The sequence below is a fragment of the Zonotrichia leucophrys genome, chromosome 10, assembly GCF_028769735.1.
Source record: "Zonotrichia leucophrys gambelii isolate GWCS_2022_RI chromosome 10, RI_Zleu_2.0, whole genome shotgun sequence".
In the NCBI taxonomy this organism is placed as follows: domain Eukaryota; kingdom Metazoa; phylum Chordata; class Aves; order Passeriformes; family Passerellidae; genus Zonotrichia; species Zonotrichia leucophrys.
In genome coordinates, this window is record NC_088180.1 from 1214649 (window position 1) to 1239226 (window position 24578).

General features: G+C 38.5%; 1 protein-coding gene across 3 annotated transcripts in view; it reads right to left on the reverse strand.

Moving 5' to 3' along the window:
• Positions 1–703: 703 nt before the first annotated feature.
• The window catches only part of VPS13C (vacuolar protein sorting 13 homolog C), a 76358-nt gene continuing 52483 nt past the window's right edge, over positions 704–24578 (reverse strand). For 2 of the 3 annotated variants that reach the window (XM_064722575.1, XM_064722574.1), the window contains 24 exons: positions 24143–24247; positions 23453–23617; positions 22983–23111; positions 22280–22413; positions 21990–22116; positions 20831–21066; positions 20354–20504; positions 19159–19299; positions 17619–17700; positions 17460–17529; positions 16889–17000; positions 16467–16580; positions 15895–16031; positions 15543–15624; positions 15216–15329; positions 14889–14964; positions 14149–14312; positions 13297–13342; positions 12157–12280; positions 11407–11521; positions 5117–5208; positions 4044–4167; positions 3697–3783; positions 704–2348 (listed from right to left, as the gene is read on the reverse strand). In XM_064722575.1, the coding sequence (XP_064578645.1) occupies positions 2259–2348; positions 3697–3783; positions 4044–4167; positions 5117–5208; positions 11407–11521; positions 12157–12280; positions 13297–13342; positions 14149–14312; positions 14889–14964; positions 15216–15329; positions 15543–15624; positions 15895–16031; positions 16467–16580; positions 16889–17000; positions 17460–17529; positions 17619–17700; positions 19159–19299; positions 20354–20504; positions 20831–21066; positions 21990–22116; positions 22280–22413; positions 22983–23111; positions 23453–23617; positions 24143–24247 (2817 nt within the window). In that variant the 3' untranslated portion in view covers positions 704–2258. Of the gene's footprint in view, positions 2349–3696; positions 3784–4043; positions 4168–5115; positions 5209–5383; positions 10637–11406; positions 11522–12156; positions 12281–13296; positions 13343–14148; positions 14313–14888; positions 14965–15215; positions 15330–15542; positions 15625–15894; positions 16032–16466; positions 16581–16888; positions 17001–17459; positions 17530–17618; positions 17701–19158; positions 19300–20353; positions 20505–20830; positions 21067–21989; positions 22117–22279; positions 22414–22982; positions 23112–23452; positions 23618–24142; positions 24248–24578 lie in introns of those variants that run through there. The other variant, XR_010441623.1, reaches the window with a different exon arrangement.

Here is a 24578-nt window from a genome sequence, read left to right on the forward strand (position 1 = left end):
AAGGCCACTTTAAAAACAAAGAGTCAGAAGGAGAACATGGTAAAGTGGAATGGAACACTAGAGGCAGGCCCAGGACAAGCACTGGAAACCCACTCATCCCAAACATCCATCTTCATTTAAGCAAGAAATGGAATTCCTCTCTCATGTCCTCTTGGTCCAAGTGGCAAAGAAGGTCATTCATCACTCTAGCTGGAGGTCACCTACCAGCTCACATCCACCCAGCAACCCAAACTGCAAAGATGTGCAGCTCAAAACAAAACCTACTGCTTCCTCAGACTATTTTAAATAGAATTTTCTTCATTGAACCTTATCACAAATAGTGAGCAAATGAAACATCTCCTGTTTACAGTTCAAGCCAGAATGTTTATCAAAACCATCAGGAAGTATATAAGGGAATCAAGCAGAAGACTGGAGCCAGAAAGGTGTCTTCAGAACTGTTTTAAGCTCCAGTTCACCTAAAAGCAGGCACATGGTGCTGTCTGAGCATGCACCAAGTAGACTGAAGTGACATCTATTCTCAAGTATGAATTAAGAGGCAGTGCTCATCCAGCTGTCCCTAAATGTCAGAACACAAGATGCAGAAACTGCTGAGCTGTAGAAAGCTCTTTTGCAGTACCTTTGTACTCTGATGGATTTCTTAGTGTCAGGGACATGAGGCAAACCAAAGCACTTGAGAAAGAAAAACTTTAAATCATAGCACAAATACTTGCATATAAAAATTTATTGTCTTTTTTTTTAAAACATGAACTTGATATACATACAAGCTGGACAGCTATTTTCTTTATTGTTGAGCAGAGCTTTCTAGAAAACAGGTGATAGCAAGAATTAAAGCTGTACCACATTCCTTCCCTTGTAGAAAAGTGGATTAATAGCCATGTGCATACAACAACAATCAAATCATGTGTGCAATGCTCTCTGCAAATTCTGTGTTTGGCAGCATACAAATATCTTAAACTTTCTAACTTTGGTGAGCTCATAGGTGCAGGTAAAGAGTGCATTTATACAATGCACCAGCCCCTAAGTGTAGAGTTTAAAAATCCAGGCCTGGTGCACTGTATGGATCTGTAGAAAAATACTGTCATTTTAGTTCATCAAGTTTCTATCTACAGCTGTTATCTGGCACAAAAGAGAAGTAAGAAATAGAAAATATTGTTTCCAAGAAAAGGATATTAGGAAGGTCAAATTTTCATGAGTTTTTGCAAGGACTAGGTTGTATTATTACTGATTTTCTGATCTGACAGCCACAGCTCCCAGTTCCCTGATCACTGAATTCAAACCTGAAATCTGTTTGCTCCTCTATTCCTGACTCAGTTACCTATGGATTGGCCTCCTGGTAAGAATGGAACTTGTCTCAAGGAAGTTCATGGGTTATTCATACAATTTGTGCTTAACTGTTGTGTTAAACTGAATGCTGACAGCCTTCAGGAGGAGAAACTGCCACAAAAAGGTTGCATCAGAAGTGAGTTTGAACTCAGTGAGATGGCTTTCTTCCAGTGGAGCCACTGTACACTGAAATATGGACAGCTAATTTCTCAGATTTAAGTTTCTGACATCCAATGCTAAACCCAGTGTGCTGTTCCTCCTGGAGAGTTCTTAGGCTACAGTGACACAACCAAAACCATAAACAGGCACATGACAGGTGAATAATATTTTCCATTCTTAAAGTGCATATTTTCATTTACAATGTGACATTTCAAAGTAAACATTTCCAGACAACCACAACCTATTTCTTTTATATATAGAAATTATTACATTGCTTCTATGTAGTATTTTCTAATACTAAACATTCAGAGATGAAATTATATTAGCTAAATTGTGTAGAGTCATTTAAGGAGAATGTTGTCTAAAATAGAGTTCTTAATTTGTTTCAATCACTAACAGAAGTGCTTCATCTGAAAAAACACCACAACCACTACCCCTGGTCTGTAAACCAAAACCTTAGAGTGCAAATAAGGTAACCACTTCATTTTAGAATCTCTGACATTAAAAGGGCAGAAAATAAAATTTCAGAGTGGGAAAAAATTTTATCAAAGAAATTGAATTTTTAAACTGAAATGCATGTTTTAGGAACCAATTCCTTCCAAATGATGCATAACTTCTAAAACTGAAGTGTTAATGGCTGCTGACTTTGAAAGAAGACCTCAGATATTTTATTTTCACTTTTTCCCCAATGTTTCCATGTTGCTTCTAATCAATTTTAGGGAGAAAATTGCATACCAAGTGCCAAACCCGACAAATCCTGGCTATCAAGACAGCATTTAAGGTTTCCTCCACTTTAAGGACGCTCTCTTCACCAGCTTCTCCTGTTTTCGTGTTGCCAGGGCTTCCTGAATGGCACCACAGACCCTCTGCAAAACAACACAGAGAGAGCAAACAACAATGAAAGCAGGCAGCACTTTTCTTCCATAAGATGTCACTAAAAAATCATTCAACAAAGATGTAAACCCACACACACACAGGGTGGTCTAATTTAGGTACTTAGCTCCTCATTCATATGCACAATATTCAAGTGATGAACAGAAATCCACAAAAAGTAAATGGGCAGTGTTGCAGGTGAGAGCAGAAAAATCGATTTTTAATGTAGAGGTACCAGCATAAACATTAGCAAAGCAAAGTGCAGTTAGGAAATAATCCCAAAAAAGGTAATTAAACATAAGGATGTCCCCTTCTAGTGTGATCTGTGTGTGCTGTGCTTTCTCCAGCTTTGGCCATGCCACTAAGACACAGAGAAACTAAAAGGATTTCAATTACTTAATGCCAAGTGTGACTTGGACAACAAGCTGGAAGAGAAAGCTGAAGGAACATTTTTAGACAAGACACAGTGAAGAACTAAGATAGACTCTTCCAGTATATAAAGTGCCTCAAAATTATAGCAATTTTTTTCCTTCCCAGTCTAACCCATTATTTGAGGAGGCTCAATCAATTTAATAGCAGCAATTTGGCCCTGGTTCTGATTCCATCTGCTGACTTGCCATTTACTGCAGCTACAATTTCAAGCATGCTCCCAAGGCACTGTGGACCTAATTGATTTCACATTTGGAATCAGAACACCTCCTCTCTCATCACCTGGTACAACACATGGTTTCCTAGGTAAATTCTTCTATTCTTGAAGTACCCTGGAATTTATCCAAATTGCTGGATCACCTTGGGTAAGTTCACTACAAGATCCAACCGTCCACAGAACAAAGGCTCACAAAACACTCCAGCCTCCCTGGCACTAACAGGAACAAACATTTAGAGATAAATGGTAGAAAAAACATGTGTGGGGACAGAGGGGGGAGCAATCTAAAAAAGCCTGTGCATACAAGGCCCACTTGCACTGGCTTAGGTGATCTTGAAATAATGAGGAGCTATGTGGAATCCTACAGACTATAGGGAATTTAATACAACCTAGTACTTTAGATATTGGAATTATTTTCCTTTAATGAGCTTTAACATACAAACCTTAAGACTATGTAGCTTCAACATTAAATTATTGTTGCATAAACTCTCTTGAATGCTTTGGACTATCTGGTCTCATCATACTCTTGGTAAAACACGTTTTTCAACACAAAATTTTGGTAAATGGTCCTCAGGCACAGCAGCCTATTCTCTAACAAGTCTTTGGACATTACCATCTTTTTACACACTGAGTTTCAATAACTGCTAACAATATCATAAGAAAAGAAGATTAGATTTAAAAAGAAAATAATATACCCTTGCTGTAGCTTCATCCCAAAGCTGAACAGTCTTTACACATTCATAACCTGCACTGTCCTTTCTTTGGAACATGTTTTGTTCTTCCTGCAGAGAGGAACAAAAAATGTGCTTCAGATGACTCACAAAACAAGAATGCAGATCTCATACATAAATGGTTTGAATGCCAACTTCAGGTGAAATTTCAACATGGTCTCTGTCCAACCCAACTGTAATACTTTCAAGAAACTTGCAGCAAATCCCGTCACACAGTCTCTTAGTTAGCAGTGAGAACCATAAATAAGCTAAACGCATGTATGGACCTCTAGTGAATATTAAATACAAAAAAAATTACATGCTATTCTTACCCAAACAGTAATTTTTAAAATATTTGCTTCATAGGAGGGATAACGTGTGAATTCTTCAAATAAGTAATCCCACTCTGTTGTTAGATGGCCTAAGATTTCCACTTCTTTCACATATATCACTCTCCTGTTCAAGAAAAAAAGGAGTTCATACTCAGTTTCTCCCTGGGACTAGAAGTTTACTAGAAAAACTAAACAAAATGAAAGCATTTGTTGAAGAAGGCATTTTCTGTGCAGATTGCAAGTCCCCACTCAGCCACAGTGTACAAATATTTCCTTAATGCATTCTGAGACAATCACTTGGTGTTTAAAAGCCACAGATGATCCAAGACATCACAGAATGAGCAGGCCAAGGACTGGGCTAAGGAGAGAACTGCACATTTAGCTAAGGCTGCAAACAACTAAACTGCCCAATTATCATCCATGGCCTTGAAATCTCATCCATCTGCAGCCTGAATTCTGAGCTGGGCTGGTCATTATCAAAAAAAGCACACTGGGAAACCTCCATGGTCTCAGGCAAGGTGCAAACTGTGACCTGTGGGATGTGGAGATCAAAGCCCTTTTCATAATTAAAGTATATTTAGAAAGTTTTGAGTCCTCATACCCCAGACTGCCAACATCTTGAATTCTAAAACCTGTCAGATTAATTAAATAATAATTTTCATACTGGTACAAAGACTTAAGACTTCATTTAGAATATTTTTTAATTAACAATATGATGAATATGTATTACCAAACTGTTAGCTTGACTGCAAACACTTATAACAAGCTAATCTGAAAAATCAAAAATGAAAAGGGGAAAAAAAAGGACTATTTCTCCCCACTATGATTCAAGGGTCACAGATCTCAGAGTAAACCATCTTCTCAAATTAGAATCCAGCTCTGACATCACAACTAAATCACAGTGTCCATTAATAAAATAAAATTAAATATTTTAAAAAATCAAAAAGAAAATAGAGAAGGAAAATATATGCAGAATATATGCAGAAAAGAGCAATCAGTTTAGACTTAGCCAGATGTCTAATCCCCCAGCTGAAATCATCTCAAGCCCTTAGAAAGCACACAAAATTCAATACCTGTTGGTAACAATAAGATTTGCTCTTCTGCCTCTTGGAATTGGACAGTGGTATCGATAAACCTCTTTTTCCAACTTCCTGATGTGCAACTTCTGAAACAGAAACAGAAAATAATTCTGGGGCTGAACAGAAACAAACAAACAAATTCATAAAAAATCCAAACCAAAACAAAAAAAAATCAAATTAAAAAAAAACCAAAACACAAAACACTAAACACCAAAAACCACAAATTGGTGTCTTGAATTGAAAAGCCTTCAGGAAAGTTACCTCATGGTTAGTTCTTTAAAGGGAGGTTCTCACAGTGCTCTCAGTCCTGAAGCTGAGTCACTGAGAAGTCTGATCCATTCCACTCAAAGGCACAACACTGACACTGCTGTATCACACTATTTCTTCAGCTTTGATTTCCTTTCTGTGCTAGCAATTGTTTAATAATGCTCATGCTGCCACAGCCCATGCTGCAGGCTTCATTCAAGAGTGAAAACCCTGCAAAGGTCATGCATTTTTATAAGGCACATGACTCTGACCCTCAGAAACAAACTCTCAAGATACAAATGCTCAATACACCTCAAAATCAGGGTTCTGAACTGAGCAGATATGACCATTCAATACCCAAAATACAAAAGTGTATGAAAGTGCAGATTAAATCACTCATCACATTTTGATTAGACAACCACAACTCAAGTGACAACCTACAAGCACAGAAAAAGTTTTGAAATAAAGTACTGAAGGATAGGATCCTATGATACTCCTAGGATTTTTTTGGCACTGATTCATTGAGGTTTTTTTCAGATTTCCCATTCTGTACATACTCTTTGACTGAAGTAAAATGTTTCCTAGAGCATGTCACCAGGATTGCAATATTCCACCAACAACACAGCACAGAATACAGGCTCACAGTCACCCCCACACCAAGCTCCCAATAACCCTGGATTAAAGACAAGCAAGACTCACAGAGTGGTACCTGAGCATGTCTGTGGGAAAGGAACACACATCAAACATCATGCAGGAAAAGATTAAAGTATGAAATTAATAACATGCTACCAGTGGGAACCTAGCCTCAAAGTCAGTATGACAATAAATCTATATCAACTACTGGTTTTCCTAATATGCAGTAAGTCTTTTAAAAAATACACTGAAAAATAGTGTTTAATTAGCAAAAAGTAGCCAGACAATTATATAAGTATAAAGTCAATGTACATTGACTTTATTCAGTACCCTCCAAGGTCAATAGCACCCTCCAGGTCAATACAAGCACCTTTTTTATGATATAAACTGTTTTAAGGGAAAATGGGCAGCTCCTGTGTAGAAACATGGGGAATCATAAGCAAGAATGCCTGGATGCAGAATGCAAATATTTCAGATGAACTTTTAGCAAATGGGTGCCCCAAAATTGGTTTGATATTCTTCAGAGCAAAGTAGGACAACTTTCAGTTCATTTTACAGCTCTTACTGTGGAATTCAAGTAAATTCCTCAAGGTCTCATTCCTCAAGTTTCTGACAAACCAGTAACAACAACCTAAAGAGGAAGAACTAAGAATTCAGTAGGTTTTTAGTTACTTCTTGTAAATAGCCATTTCTTTTTTATTTCCTTAGATAGACCCAAAAACCAATGAGATGACAATAGAGGCTGCACTTGACTCCACACTTGTCTGTCTGTGATTAACAGGTTTCATTCTATGCAGTTTCAGTAACCAAAATTGAAAGATCAGCTTACATAAGAATCAATTAAAAGAACATTTGAATTTTTTTTATTTGCATTTTATTTTCATATATTCAAAAGTTCAACAAATATCTTAAAGCATCATCATAAATCACAACTGACTCCAAAAAATCCTTTAATCTCAAAAGCGGATGAATATTCAAGAGCTGAAATCAACAGCATCGTGTTTTCCTAGACTTGCACTCTAGTGATGTTGTGTTTTGAAACACATTTTAATCCAGCATTTTTTAGTAAGCAAAACCATAGGGTCAACCAACATCTTCTATAAAAAATATCCCTTTCTGTCCATCTTAAAAATTTCTGAAACTGTACAGTGTACATATGAAAGGAAAAAAAGATGCCAGAACAACTGCTTATCTCAAAGCCTCTTCAAAACATTAGAAGAAACATGGCAGCATATGACTAAAATGAAAATATGAACTCACATTTTATACCTGAACCTTAGCTGTTTCAAAAACAAGTAAAAAATTTAAGAAATAGAAAACCCACCACCATGTGAGAACTGTAATTCAAAGGCTGCAATCCATATTCTGAATCCTTTTGTTGAATATGAAGAAATTAGACATGCCACATATTTAAACAGATTTATTCATAAGCATATTTCTCTAGTCAAACTCAAAGCTTTGGAGAGAAAGCCTGTTTCTCCTAACTTCAGAAACAATCCCAATAGTATTTTTAGATTTTACATGCAATATGTTACCAAAGTAAGAGCTCCCACTGAGGCCTGTGCCTAAAAGATGCTGTGTTTGTGAGCTATTCTCAATACACCTGATAGATGCCAGCACAATGGTGGTGGCATTATGTAAAAAGGAGCTTGCACTTGATGGAAATTACTCCATGATCTGCACACTCTTAAAATTTAGACATCTTAATCAAAAGCTGTTATTTTTATGAGCATAGTACAGCACTTTGAAGAAGTTAACTCATTCTTATTTTACATGGAAATGAAAGAAGCAATGCAGATTTACACAGCAGAAATAGAATCTGCAGTTTCCAGCATAGTCTACGCTCTGCCACACAACACTGCCTCACCACCCTGCCTCAATTATTCATGAGGTGTTCTGCATTCTTTATAAAGCTCCTGCTTTAACTGGGATGTGAAACAAAGTAATGCCACGGGCATTGAATAATGCATGAGTGACATCATGGCAGCCCTGGGGAGCCGGGCCAGCACAGCCCTGCCAGCACAGGCACAGCCCCACCACACCAGGGCTCCAGCACCTGCTCCTGCAAAGCTCAGCTCCAACACTGCTCACACCATGACTGAACTCTTGAGAAGTGATTCCTCGGCAAACAATTCCCCTGGAGCTGCCCTCTTTGCCCTCTGAGCTCTGCTGTGCATTTCTGAGTAGCAAAGCCAGGGTGTGCTGCTGTTGCGGTGTGTTGCAATGTCCTGTTTTAAACTTCCGAGTCCCTTCCCAGGTGTGCCTATGCCTCTCTCCCTGCCCCCTCGCCCCCTTGCTGAGTGTGCCCTGTCAATCAGGCTAACATACCAGCAAGGCGTCGTGTGATTCGTCGATTTCAAAGGATGCTCCTCAGGCCTGGGGGTCATTGGCCTGTCTAAGTGTCATCCTCCCTTGAGACCCTGCCCCCTTCAGCTGGTTGGTAACTCACCTGTCCCCTCCCCTTCCCCTGTCCCCGAGCTTATAAGGTTAATGAGACCATGTGGCCGGCATTCTGTTAGCAGCAGTGGCCCAGTGCAGACGCCTCTGTACCAATGGAATAAACATCTGGCAACCTTCTAGCAGAATCCACTCCTTTTATCTCCACTATCGCCAGAAGCTCTCTCTCCTGAGGAGAACAGAGTCCTGTCTTGTGCCCCGCTGCACTCTGCCGCCAGCCAAAGTATCTCTGGGGTAAAACACCACAGTGCTGCCTTTGGCCCAGCAGCGAGGGTCAGAACTGGCCTAGGCACCATCTAACTGGTTATATTGGGATACATATTCCAATATGCTGCCCATGAGCTGAGGCACAGCCTGCTCACATCACATCTCACTCCCAGCTCTGGGACTCACTGAGCACATCCCACAGACACCACAGCCAGCACTTCTGGGACAAGGAACTGCAGAAACAACTTCACACAACTCAACTCATCTACTTCACCCTCAGTTTGCACCAAACCCCTCACTTTCCTTTTAAAACCTACATTTTGCTCCTCTAAGACAAGCTCTAATGCCTACATTTCACACAAAAGTAATTAAGTAAAACATTTTTTCCATCCAATCACTGGATGGTACTGAGGCATCTGATCCTTAAGGTAACCTTACAAGGTTTCCACCCCGTGAGTTTATATTTATTTTAAAGGGACATATGCATTGAATGTAGCTAAAGTAGATGAGAAGGTGTGGGTCCTGGTTGAACTACTTCTAATATAGGATTCAAAAATAAGCAGCACTTGTACCTATTGTGATTAAATTTGTAAATGCACATAGGACTGACTCTTTTTTTCATGAAATATCCAATTTCATGTAAAGACACTGTCCTGTCTTGCTTTACATTGCTTGCTAGCTTACATTAGAAAACAAAGCCTTCCCAACACTGACCTCTAGCACGAAAACCAAGAACAGTTAATTAAACCTCTCCTGTATTCCATTAAGTGACTTGTTGAAAGAAACCAACTGTACTTGGTGAACTGTACAGAGGATATATTCCTGGTTTGCATCCCATTCCAATCTACACCTCTTAAGAAAAATACAAATACCAGATGTGAAGGAACTGCATAATATCAAATTTTCCGTGTTGACTGTGCCATCTTTTCCTTTTTGCCAGATATAAAAAACATAGGGAGAAAAAAAACCCAAACCAAAACATTCAAAAAGAAAAAATTGGGCCTGCTTAGTATATCACAACTTAATTTCATTTAATCCTCTAAAAAAACTCACTAAATGTTCTTTTGAATGATTTTAAATTGACCATTACATTCTAAAAGCAAAAAGGCTTCTGTTCAACATTTTTCCCATATAGTAGGCAAAAAATTTGCTCTGACAACAGCTTAAGCTTAGTTTGCTAATTTCTAAAATGTATTAGTAATGAAGTTTATGGCATTGCTTAGTATAGAAATACATATATACTTATTTATATATGTGTTTGTGTGTGAATTCCTGTTAACAGCTGACAGTTTGTACTTATTTTTATTTTGAAGAATAAAGCCCCTGAAGATTCTGTGACTAAAAGCTAGAGTGAACTAAGCCAGCTGTATGTTTAACCGAGCAAATTCATAAAGAACCAGCAGTAGTAACCTGAAGGCAGAGTGGGTCAGTATGTGTGTAGCTGTCAGGGTTATGGCACAGCACAGAAACCACAAGTTCAGGTTTTCTCAGCACTTCTATAAAAACTTGATATTACAAACATTTTCCCAGAAGTAAATTCCATTCTCTATCACTGTTTTAAATTTTACTCAAGATCTGCTCTGCCCCTCTGTCCACAGCCCTACCTCTAGGAGAGCACCAATAAATAAATAAATTCAGGATCTAACCTACTGTGATCCTTTTTTCCAAGTGCCTTCTGTTGTTGCCATTCATAAGGAGCTAAGCATCCACAGAAAAATAAATATACAGGAAACAAGCCCTCCCTGTCTCTCCCATCTAATCTTACTGAAGATGGTTATTCAAGTTTGTTTGCTGAGCCTGGACAACATCAAACATCGCTTTATTGAACTGCTACACAGAAAAGATTGAGAAGGGGAGAGGACATGGTAAATGCAATCATGCCCTTGATCTAAATACTTAAGGCAGATGAAAAACCATGAAAGAAACAGACAAGAAATATGGAAAATGTTTACTCCATTATTCCAGTTCTTGCTGCATGCCAGGAGAGAAGGAAAAAGAAAAGAAATGTTAGAAACAGAACAGGGAATAAGGATTAAAAGACCATGTACAAGCAACTAGCAAATATCCAAGTTAATGTAGACAGTTATTTTAATCCAACTTTTTAGCAACAGAATAAGCATTTAAAGGTAAGTATTAAGAACACAAAGTCTAAAATACAAATTAACTGATTCTGACTATCAAGAACTTGAAAACTCATGTTGTTATCTCCCATATGTTAGGCACATCCACATGAGAAAGCAGGCTAAATGTCCACACAGTGCCTGTAGCTATGACAGATTGCTATTATGAACAACATAAGGAAAAACCAAACAGCAGTGGTATGAAAATTCATGCAGTTTTTTAAATTGCTGATACAACCAAGCAATTCAAGGTCTATTGCTTAGTTGCTTAGTCTGTAAACAACCTTAGCTTTGTTATAAAGACAAAAATCTGGATCTATCAAAATGGGGGGTTCTCACATATTTAAATCTTAATCCTTATAATTTTTAATCCTACTCCCTCCTTCCAGAGTATGAGAAGTGAATGTAAAATGGAGAAAACAGAACAGCAATGCTGCAGTTTCCATTTTGCATTCAGCTTACTCCAAGCACTGGGCCTTCCCTGCCATCCTATTATGAAATAGGCTGGGGCAAAATTTTACTTCAGATAATGACTGCTACAGATTGATTGCACTTAATCCTTTATGGAACCCTAAAATTCTCTAAAGAGAATTTTAACTGTGTTTACAAGGCAGAACATACCTCAAATAAATCATAGCCCTCAGCTTCCACCCTGTTGTAGGGCCGGATGATGCCATCCTCTCGGATGAGGCGTGGGGGACGCAGGTTTGACACTTCCTCAGTTGATTCTGCCACCCTGCCACAGACAGTGCAACAGCATTCTGGTAAGCTCAATACAAGCCTGAGTTTCACCAGTACATCTTTAGAAGTCAGCTTTCACTTGCCACACATCCCACTTACACATCCTGGGTACTCTGCAGATGGAAATAGTAAAGACACACTGCTAATAATAAATCAGAAGTAGCACTAGTCAATTAAACAGCTACAGAATAAGCTGGAGAAGTTGATTCCCAAATGCAGATAACTTACTAAGGGTTCTCAAGTTTATTAACACACTGTCCAAAGGTCCCATTAAAACACAAGAAGGCCCTGATGGGCACTGCTAACCAAATTTCAGACTGGGAAGTTTTACTCTGAAAATTTCAGTGGGCTGTTTTTCACAGTAAATTTAACAGACATTTCTCCTCAGTGGAAGGAGCAAAATGAAAAAATGGATTAGTTACTGTCTGCCTGAACTACCACAGAGCAGCACATTCTCTGAAGCAGCAATTTCCTCATAATCATAAAACAGATTTATTACAGGCTACTGGACACTCCTCAACCTCTCATATCATCCTGATTTTTGTATTTAGCAAAGAGCTGTGTGGCACTACTAGAGCACTTTACCAGCTGGTATCCACCATAGGAGGAGAACTTCCCCTTGCAGTGTACCTTTGGATTCCCTGGAAGGTGCTGCTTGCCATATCCACAATGCCTCCTGTCGGCCGGGCTACCACTCCTACCAGCCCCTTCCCAATGCCTTTAAAGAATCCAGCTGCACCTTCTTTTTTGGCCCCTTGAAAAGAACAGAAACAGAAAAATAAATGTTGTCATGACCTACTTAATCACAGAATTAAACCATTATTGCTACAGGGGAGCTGTTTTGTGTTGGAAACAGCCCACAGCCAGTGATTGCAGAGTCCTACTGTACAAAGAGCTGTCTGTGGAAAGTCACCCACTGCTTCATGCTCTGCTCAGACACATCTCTGTCCACTTAACACCTCACCAGCCTCTGAAGGGCCCAGAACTGAGATGTCACCAAGATTCTCCTTCTCACACTTTCCATCTGGACTATAGGCCAATAGACGAGTTTTTTATAGGTTGACAGTAATAACAAAATGTTCTGAAGACACTAAGATGCAGAAGTGTGATAGAAGTTAACTATTTGTATCTCAAAATTACATAGTTCTGGTGATATATAACTGTGGGAGAACCAAAGGGGTGTTCAGAAAGCAAGTGAGATCACTCATCCAAGAGACAAAGACTACATGTCTAAGTACCACACCAAAGCTGTGAAACACCACACAGCTACAGCTGACTCCCAACATTTAAATCACTGCCACATGAAGGTTAATAAGAGGCATTTTATCCCAGATATTTTTCATCATCTATCATTTTCATGAAGTAACAAGAACAAATACTGACTTCAGGCACAAAACTAAATTTGTTTTTTAAGATTTGTGACCTTTAGAGCCCCAAAAACTTTTTCAGCTGGTGATTTTTACTTTGTTATTTTTACTATCTTTATTCTGGCTTCAGACAATGAATTGGGTACTATATCAGGCCTAACAAAATACATCACAGAGATAACCTATTCTTAACCATACAAATGTTTAAAAGGCGGTAAAGCCAACAACAGATATAAAGACATTTGAGGAAATCATCGTGTAAATTCACATTAGAATAAGAAATATAAAAATTTTGCTATGCCTCAGCATCACCATACTTGGTTTGCTATTTCTTAACATTACAAAATAAATTGTCAAGTATTGAGAAACCACTTAAGCAGCACAATGCAGCCTTTGTGCTTACCTTCTACTGGTTTAGTGATGATGCCTGTCACACCTCCAACAACACCCTACAACAAAGATAATTAAGTTCCCAATAAGAAACTGAAATGCTGTCAGTCCAGCTGGGCAATCTGTTGTCTCAAATCTTCATTTTAATAGTTTATAATGTAAAGTTCAGTATCAGAAACAATGTTTGTCTAGGGACTTTGGCTTTGTTTTTTCTCTTAATATTTTTAAGAAAACTATAACTGAGGCAAAGACTTGAATGACAGAATTCACTGCAAGGTCAGGTAAGGGCCTGGTGCACCACATGTCACAGCTGAGATGGCCATGATGCACAGAGTATTACCATACAATTTCAGAAAGCTTCACCCCAAACACAGAGTAACACCTCCCCACTTCAGAAAGCTGCAAACATCTGCCCTTCTTGTTCTCCAGCCCAGCCTTTCACACCCCTGATGTTGCTGCACTGCCCTGTGTGCCCTCTGCTCCCTTTGGTGGTTGCTCAGTGCCCTGGGCACTCCCTGGCTCATTGCTGCCAGTGCTGCCCACAGCTGTGCCCATCCCCACTTACCACAACCTGTGTGCCTACAAGGGCCCAGTTACCTTAATCATCTAACACATTTGTTGAATATGAGTAACCATTTATTTATACAATACACAGCAGAATTTGGTGTTATTTCCCATTCAAATCCTAACTCCAGTTCCTCAGGTGACCAGAAACATGACCTCAAACACTACACTGAGTCTCCTATAAACCCACTGCCTGTTTGTCTCTTCTGTTTAGTTAATGAACCCACAAAAAACATCTCAAACTCCCTGCAGGTGATTTCCAAGCAAGCTGGCACATGAAACACTCCTCCCCAGACCATACCCTTAACAGGCCTTTCCCTCCTTTGGCCAGGCTCTCCCCAAAGTCCTTGGGCTGCCGTCCCATCTCCTCTCTCCTTTTCTGCTGAAATTCCTCATCCAGAGTGATGGCAGCCAAGCCCTTGCCAACGGTGCCAGTGATCCTGGACACCATCCCTGCTGCCCCACCTGAGGGAACACAAAGCAGGAGTTACTGTGCTTTCACAGCTAAACAGCAAACAGCACACAGCCAGCAAGTTTACAGCAATTTCCCTTCCTATTCAGTTTAGATATGGTGAATTCACACAGAGCCATGCTATCCATGAGAAGATTCCAGAATGTGGTCTGATATCCATACATACAGCAACAGAGAACATTTATAGCACTTTACTACATGTTACATAGCAAAATGGATGAAACAATGTTTTCTCTAATTACTGTCAAGACACAGCTAAATAAAAATCTAAAGTAATTGTAACAGAACACTTCTCAGGCTTCCCCAGACATTTTGGAACCATTAAAATTATGGTTTTTATTTATCCAGAGCATGTTACTAATTTAGTTACATATGCAATGTGATGCAATGCAATGTTATGCAATGTTTCTCACATTGGTTGCTCAGTCTACAAACAGACATTCAGATGGTCTCAGGTAAATTATGTGTGAATCATCTGTACCACAAACACTGGCAACAGTATGATAACCTTAAATACTCATTAGAAAAATAATGTGGGAATTCACCAAAAAAGAACACTATGAACATACCCACTGTGTGCCCAAGAAGACTTCTAACACCAATTACAAAGCCTTCAGCAAATTCTTCAGGTCCTTGAACAGCCCCCTAAAAATGAAACTTATTAGGAATAGCAGAAAATCACACAATGATGCATCTGCTTCAAGAAAAACTAGCAATTCCTTTACATTGATGCAAGTAAGGCCATCTGAATAGGTTATTCCTTTGAAATCCACATTAAAAAATTACTGCTGCCTGCCTGTTCCGAGTGTGGAGTACAGGGACAATAAACTATAACCCTACCAGTACATTCAAACAGCCCTTTATAAAGGCACAGTTGAAGAATCAGGAACTCCCACCTGGAATGGCTCATAGAAGAAAGCTTCAACTCCCTCAGACAGCCCTCTGATCAAACCAAATGGATTTCCAAGAACATCTAATCCAAGTACAAGAACATACATCTGTTTCAGGAACTAAATGATGAGAGGGAAGAAAAAAGGCAAACAACAAAAGCAGTGTTAAGAACTGTTGTTACACATGCCAGAACACCAGCCTGGTTCATTTTTTAATTTACTACCCAAGTAAGGTATTAGAGTGCCCAAATATGTATTTGGTGAAGAAAAAGAAAATTTTCTTTAAGATACATACTCAAAATTGTACACAAAGACTTGACTAAACAAGCTTACTTGTTCACTGTAATGCCTAATAACTCTCATCCTCAGTTGGTCTCTCTTGTAGAACTGGTATTTAATTTCAAAGAAAGCGAGTCTGAAAGACAAGTAATGACACAGAAGTTAAGGACACCCTTCCTCATTCAAATACTTCTCTGCTTTCCTTCAGAGAATCCTGAAGACTTGCCTTAAAAAGGATCCCAAACCCCATCTCATCTCCATTCCTCCTTTTCCCTAAGGCTGTATAAATTTACACTAGTCAGTCAGCAAGGTTAACCATGGGTCCAATTATTAAGTGTACAGCAGTCAAAGTATTAAACAAAAACCCCAAACAAACAAACAACTCCAACCAATTGAATTCACTTACTTGAAAACAACATCATCCACATCTGTTAGAGTAGCTCCAATACTTTTCAACAGCAAATTCAGAGAATGGATGGCTATCATTTCTTCCCCCTTATCTGATGCTTCTCCACCAGCAGCCAGGGACAAACTCAAATGCAACTGTCAAGGCAGAATTAGTAAAAGAAGACAAATCAAGACCACAGAAAAGCCAAACCAGAGCAAGTCAGGTGGTGCACATGTAAACAAATCAGTGATGAAAACTGAGGAAAGCCATCATTTAATCTAGTGATGATTTTTCTTCCCTTGCTCCAAAAAAATATAACTGCTTCAAGAGACACATTAAGATAATCCCAATAAATTGTATTTTAATACAATTTATGATACATTATCCAATATTTTATCTGGCTTTCAGCATTATTATACCCATTGATTCTCCCCACTTAGTTATGGTTAAAGGTCTGTTTGTACTCATGGGCAACAGAGAAAGTTTTCCAACAAAGTATTAAATTCTAGAGAATGTAAAATCCCCACTAGGGATTTACTGTAATGAATTAATTGGATGATTTATTAACCAATAATCTCTCTACTGCATACCTTAATTGGAGAAATATGGAAATGTTCAAAGAAGCTGAGCATTGACACATCTGTTAGGGAAGACTCCATCAGCTCAGTGTTAAGTGCATCCAAATCTTGCTGAATTAATTTAGACTGGTTTCAATATTCAAAAGAAAAAAAGGAAGTTAATCACATCCATATATGTAATACAATTAATCATATTATATCTAAATGTGTTTTCATATATATATAAATAAACAGTAGAAAAAATAGTAATAGTTAAATAGTTAACTACTTAAATATGAATGTACTAATGAATCCAGAAAAAAAACCCAAACAACCCATAACAAACACAAAATTTCTGGGTGATTTTCCCATTTTTTATTATATTGATTTTCACCTAAATTCCTCAATCACTTAAGGTCCCATTCCAGCAAAAATCTGTTTCTCTCATACATTACCCTTTGTCTTTCAGCTTCTGGGTCTGTAGATGGAGTGAAAAGTTCACTAAGTGCTCCTAAAAATCCTTGATCAATTTTCAGTGCCATTTCCTGGATAAGAACCATGAAGTACCTAGAATGGGAAAGAAAGTGTATACCTGTATAAATTTAACTCAAATATTACATGCTTAGCCTATACAAGTTAAGTCTTGCTGTGTAAGGTCACACATATTAAGATTTACCCATATATCACATATTAAGATTTACAATTCAAAATATCAACTCTCAATTTATAGTTAGAAGTGCCTACTGGCCAGCACTGCACAGCAAACAGACACATAACTCTATACTGTAGTACAAGAAGGAAATAATTCTGATTACTAAAGAATTTGCATAACAGTCCCTTCACGTGGTCAGTCCTCATTTTCTAAAATTAAGTTCCTTTTTGATTTTTTTTTTTCAATTGGAGACATTTAAAAACTCAATCTGAAGTCAAAAGTGGTTTAGAAAGGAGAACAAACTTAAGAACAAAGTTCCCTTCTAAAATATCTCACATCTCTAAAATGAAATTACAATTCACTGTTACACTCACTTGAATTGCAGGACTTGGCTGTATTCATTGAATCTAGTGATGATGCTGATGTCAATGAAGGGCTTTGGTTCTAAAGAGAAAAAAACACTCAAAAATCAATTGCCAAGCTCCTACTTTCAAGGCTGAATAAATCTGATATTACTACAGGCTTTCTCTTACCTGAATCCAAAGCAATGGACTTGGGAGGGGCCACAGGGTGAAATACAACAGGAAACATCGATCCTGGTAATTGATTATCAACCTAAAAAATTAATGCATAATTACAGGAATATTTTAGTGACATGAGAATCAGACAGTTCTCATTTCAGAAGGTTTGAGTAACTTGTTTATAAATTGTGTTCAAGAGGAAAGCCCTACTTATTAGGGTGGAAGGAGGAAAGAGCAAAAGGATTACTCTGATACCATTGTGGACTGTTACTCATTCAGTTATAAAAGTTCAGATGGTTCCAAGTGCTGCACAAGGGATGCTTAGAGAGGTTCACACCCACAAAGACTCCCTTACAAGGTCTGCAGCTGATGGCAAACACTGACTCTATAGTGAAAACCACCTTCAGGCAAAAGTAAAAACAAAATGAAAGATAAAAGGAAAGAGCAAACTTCCCACAAGCTGGTCAGAAAAAGCACCAGGGCCCTCAGAGAAGGGCAGCAAATGGAGATGAAGATGGCAATGATGATCACTCAACATCATCTCCCTCAGCACTGAACACTTCTTGCCAGTACCTGCTAAAGTGCTCTACTGGCAAATTTAGCAACACTGTTAGTACTGACAGGACTATGCTGACCTGCTGCAAGTGTTGCACATTAATTCAGTGTTAATATTACATGTAGATACATTACTGCACACTATTTGAGCATATTTAAATGCCTGTTCTCTACTTCCCATTAGACAGGCAGTTTTTGTACTACGGTCTCTAAACTCTTAGATATACTCTGTAGAATAACGTTACACTTCTGTGTAAAAACTACAGTAAAATTTTGAAAAAGGTTGAGGTTTTAGAACACCAAAACACAGCTCTTTAGAAATAATCTCTCCACCACAGCACCCTGCTTTACATTAGCACACAGTTTTGTGGAATTCTTTCCACACTGCTTCAAAATCCTGGGATGACAATTCTGCAATACTTTTCCATCACAGCACCCCTGCTACCCTGATGTAGAGAGACAGGCACCACATGCATTTGGAGATACTTCTTTGTGGCATTCACATTCTCTGAAAAAATTCCTTCACCCAGGGTTTTTCTCCTGGGAAGCTGAAAGGCAGCAAGAGGCCTCAGAGAAAAGGAAAACAATTCTGATCTCATTTGGTTCTCCTGTGTTGTGCTCATGTGGAATGTGCTTGGAGATTGTTTACCCACAGGTGATTGTTCCATTGGATTCTGCTGTGAGTTGTTTTTACTCATTGGCCAACTGGGGCCAAACTGTGACAGGACTCTGGAATGAGTCATGAGTTTTCATTATTATCTCTTTAGCATTCTTTCTGTATTCATTAGTATAGTGCAATATTCTTTATAATAATATAGTATAATAAAGTAATAAATTAGCCTTCTGAGAACAGGGAGTCAGATGCATCATTCCCTGCCTTCATTGGGACACCCCTGATTTTTCAATACATCTTCACATAAATGAATGAAATCAATGCCTTCATGTGTCTGTCTAGTTTTGAAACCAGAGGAAGGTTTAAATATTAAACTGCAGGTACCTGCAGCCAGTAGAGCTGAGCCCGTAGGCTCCTTTGGTGAGGTGACTGCTTGAATTCAACCTGAATTCCTGACAGGAAGTTACGGCGGATGCTGCATCTGACGGGGAGACGCATTTCCATTGGAGACTTGCTAAAATTCACCTGCAAGTACAAGGAAACACAGCCAAGATACAGTTTAATTTGGGCAACAATAAAATGGTACATTACTAGTTGACAGACTAGCAAATAAACCCTGTGATTTTCCTCATTATCAGATCACAGGCTGCTGAATTTCTCCATCTAATTACTGCATGGAAAGCAGTGAAAACCACCAGTTAGTCTGACAAGGACATTACATGGCAGCTTTAGTTGTCCCAAGCAGGAACCTCTGTGTCATCTAAGTAGCTATTTCTTCATGAGTTATATATTACACAGGCATAATTAAAGATATTTATATGCAGCTGATTTACTTTCCCAACTGACATTTCCCCCCTGATCCTGCAACTTTTAAGTTATGAGAAGCAGAAGCATAAAGCTCTCCTTTATTGAGAGTGCAATGCAATGACCTACAGATAAAAGATTTGATACCATGTATTGTAAATGCACTACTGCAATGGTCAAAATTCAAGTTTTCAAAGAGCTGAGGGCATATACAAGTTTTTCAAATGAAAGGATGATATAGGAAACAAGCCTGACTATGGTACTTTAAAATGGTTGTACTGGACTTAGCCATTTGAATACACTGTTTATGCATGGAATACAGGGATGTATAATTAATGTCTGAACAAGCTCAGGTAAGTGGATTCATTTCCAGAGTCCTTGAACACTGCAGACTCCTTTACCATATCAAGTAATGGGAACTGCACCTTATTAAAAAGCTAAAACCAAAATTTTTGCAAAGAATTTAGGGTATATACTGCAAATATAGGTTCACAACTAATGTGCAGACACTGAGCAATCTTTTCTACCACACAAAAGAAAAATCCTTTAAAATTCCTACTTCATAATACAAGCCTGGATGATACCTCAGTACTGCCTCAGTATCACAAGACAAAAACATTCTACTGTGTAAAATGTGTAACTACTTAAATAAAAATCCTGCCTCTTATTTCTGTTTCTCTTCACACAGCATCTATCCCAACTTAGCAAACCAGAAATCTGTTTTAACTGTTGCACTTGTTCCACAAGCATTTAAACACTAAAACTCAACACCTACCTCAGTATTGCTGTCCAGTTTATGCCAACCAGGACCTTGGAAAGCAGTCTTGGAGAGATACTTTTGATATGCTTGTTCCAATAGGTTTATTTGTTTTTGATTAAATGGTTTCCACTTTTGCCTTGGTTTCCGTTCCCAAACAACATCAGAACTGCAAGACAAATAAATAACAAAGTTAACAATTTTAGAGTACTTATACTTTACTTATGCATGCAAACCATGTAAAACATAATTTTCTAATTTCTCAGGCTCAAAAAACTCTATTATGTCTTTTTTAATGTAAGCTAAAAAAGGGGGGCAGTTAAATCCTGTTGGATCTAATTCCACTATAGGAGTAGATGCAAAATTTAATTTTAATTAAAAGTGTTTCACTTAATTTAACTTGAAACATATCCCCTTCAACTCCATTGCTAAAATTATAATACACTGCCAAACTTTGATTATGCAAAGCAATATTTACACTTCCATGGGCAGTACCTAGTAATTCCTATGTAAGAGATTTCTTTTTTATTTTCATTGTTAACTAGAGAAAGTCCAAGACTATGGATTGACAAGTTTATTTCTTGGTCAGGTTGCTCCAGCTCCTCTGCTTGTCGTGCTTTGGACACCAGAGCCACATCATCTGTGAAAAGCAGCACTCGCTGTCGTCCATCCAGGAAAGACACCCAGTGAATCTGAGTGTTTGCATTGTAGGGGAACTGGCCACAGTCATCCTGTATCCAGGGAAAAAAAAGCACATTACATGAGTAAACCCCTGCTGTTGTCTGTAAACTTGCTTATAAACATAGAGCAAACACAAACCAGAACTCAGTATTTTTCCTCTTTGTTCAGTTTACTGCGCTGTCCTGACTTGGTTGCACCTTATACCCTAAAACTGGAAAGAAGTTGAGGTTGGGATATTTTTTTCCCACTTTTGCAAACTAAACATTCCAGCAATATCTGTGGTTTAGAATAATATTGGAAATCATTAGGGAACAAAAGCCTTCAGAACAAAGCAAAAGGCTTCAAATCTCAGTAATGGCAGAAGAAGGCAATAAATCATATACCATGAAACAGTAAATTACTATGATCTCTGCTTTTCAAAAGCACATACTCCTTATTTTTAATTTGTAAGGCAAAACTGAGATCATTAAAGCCTTTTACGCAAAAGCCCCAAAGAATCATCAATGTAACCATATTTATATGGTAAGGAAATGGGTTTTAAACTAAAACCATTTTTTGATGTGAAAAATTTGACCCAAGGAAGTGCTTATACAGTAAAGCACACTGTAACTGGTTCTGTCTGAGTTCAGGTGTGTGAAATTAAACCCATTTCCAGTACAACTGAAACTCAAATTTGCTTTCCTATCCCTTCTTTTAGCTAGCAAAACTTTTCAGTTTTGTCAACTCTGTGTTACTCAACAGAAAAACCAAGGCACCTCTGAAGAATTCATTGCAGTGTAAGGTGCAAGTGGGCAGCTAAATAAAGACAGACACAGTGGACTATCAAAACATCTAAAATCTTGTTTCTTGATGGTGCCTATAAGTCTCCTACAGACTGAGACAAAGTTACTGAGGAAGCTTTTTCTCACACAGTTTTAATTTTGGAATAGTCCTAAATTGGTTCAGCATTTCCTTCTCCCCTCAGAAAATTTACCTTAAGTAGGTCATGTTCACCAAAACATTGAGAGTAGCCCCAAGTCAGTTTTCTTGGTTTGGTTGGATCTGTCCAGGCAAAGAGGCATACTTGCCTTGGTTTCAACTCCATTTCCTCCTGTAATCCACTGCAGGTTAAAAGAAAAGGAGAAAATAATCCCACTACTAACAACTTCACCCCTCCAGCTGCAGGTTCATCAGCTCTTGGAGATACCCATGTGATATCCTGGTGATGTTAAACCAGGATACCCCTGGTTAAACAAGCAATGGTGAATTGTTCCTTTCCCATACCTCTGTTTATATCTGAGGGAGTCCCACGGAGTGTGGTTCACTATCAGAGCTGGGGCAGCTCCCTCGTGGTAATCTGTGAAGCTGATCACAGTAGAATGCTCTGAGACATTCACATCTACCAGCAAGCCCCCATTCTGGAGAGGAAGTTAGACAAAGCCCAGCATTAATTCAGGTTAGAACGATGACAAACATTATATCCAAAGACTTTACTGAACATGGTTCCTTTATAAACACATTCCCTAATGCTAGGCTAGGGTGAGTTCTGAAATTATAATATTCTTAATTAGAATCAAATTAATTTAACCATGAACTGCGTGTCTCCAACATGTTATAGCTGATCAAGAAATCCTAAAATAGAATCTATTTTTTGTTACCTACTTAAACAAACTGAAGGCACCCAGACATATCCTCTGCAAAAAGCCCAGATGTCAGAGGTGCAGTATACCATTGTAATTTAATAGCAATCGAGCTGTTCAGTTTCCTATAAGCTTGTCACAAGCAAATCAACTTGACTACACAGCTATGAAAACATTAACAACACTGCAAACTTGATTCATAACTTTTTTAATGCAACAGAACTGAATGAAGAGCAGTGTACCCATAACTTAAGGCACAAGGTTTTGATGTTGATGATTTTATTGACTCAAGCTACCATAGAGCTAAAATGGAGAGTTAACAACAGACTACACAAAGTCAGTCTCACCAATTCTTCCAGTTTCAGCAGAGTACCATTATCCTGGGCTTTAAACAGGAATGGTTTGGATGAGCTTTCATAGCCAACTACTCTTACACAAAGTTCACCAGATGAGTTTTCAGGCCAAAATGGAAGACACTGTAAGACAAGGAATACACATGACTTTAACATTTCATATATGCTCAATATGGTAACCCAGCAGTAAAACAAACAGGGTTGTGTGAGTGAGACTATTTCACATGCCTTAGTTCTTAGCCAAGTATCTCCTGATGAACACATCCACATCTAAACTGAAGGACTTGATTAATGTACCAGCACACACAACCTGTACTGTTCAAGTTCCCTTGGGATGTGAAATATCCATGTCATGCCACCAGAAGAGACAGCTTCTGTAAGGGAACTCCTCTTCCCTCAAGTGACACCTTAACACCAGGCATTTGTCTACAGTGATATCAAAAAGAAAAAACATGAAGCATTACCTCTGAAGCCGAGATATAACTCCATTTATTAGTTGGAAGAGAACCATCAGGACCAATTTCTCCAACTTCAAGTTCCAGAGAAGATTTGTTTGCTATTGTGTAGAATGGAGTGAAGGTAACTATCCTGGTAAGGTTGAAACTGCTCATTGTGATGCTGACTCCAACCTGTTGAACAAGGAGAATTTGAGCAAATAATCAACAAGAAGCTAAGGAGAAAAGTCAGGATAGAAAAGCCAACAGCAGTGTAATTACAAAGCCTAACACACAACACTCCTGTTCCTTCCACCTGAAGTAAAAGCACCAACCATGCAGTAAAATCAGCAGATTATGCAACACAACTAACACAAGTGTAATCTGACAGGGTTAGCAGTAGCATTTGCAGCTGTAGCTTTTGTGGGGAAAATCCAGCAGAAATCCCTCTAGAGTAAGTCCTGACAACTTAAAATGGCCATTATCATCAGAACACAGTTAAAGAGTACATGAAAACACAACTCCCCACATCTCTTTACTCTGCTTAGTTGTGAAAATGCAGTCTTGGATAAGGAGTGCAGATCCAAACACTTGCTAACAATTGTGAACAATTATCTCCACCATGCACACTCATCATTCAAACACAGAGTACTGCATCTTTGTAAACAGTCAAGCCAAAAGAACACAGAGAGCTTCACAAACCACTGCAACAGATCTTACCAGGTAGTCCATGTTATTAGCTGGACACCTGACACATCCATAGCTTCCCACAGTATCAAGGGAAAAGCTGTTGGACCAAGTGCTGGTTGAAATACAGAGCTGGATCTACACACAAAAAACAACAACATGCAAAGTAATTCAGCAAACTCATTTTCATTCTGTGGTTCATGCATTATGGACTGCAGTTATATCACACAGAGCAATGTAAAGACAACACTTCAGTGCTTTTAGCACCTCCCATAAATTAGGATAACCTAATAATGTAGTATCACTATTCATATTGTGATTTATTAATCTGTGATTGAGTTCTGGGAAAGATGCTACAGTAGAAGGTGTCAAAGCAGAGTAGTTCTCATTGACTCATGCTCATGACAGCACACATAGATGGGGAAAAAAAGCCCATCACTTTGTGGTGCTTCATAAACTTGAAGAGATG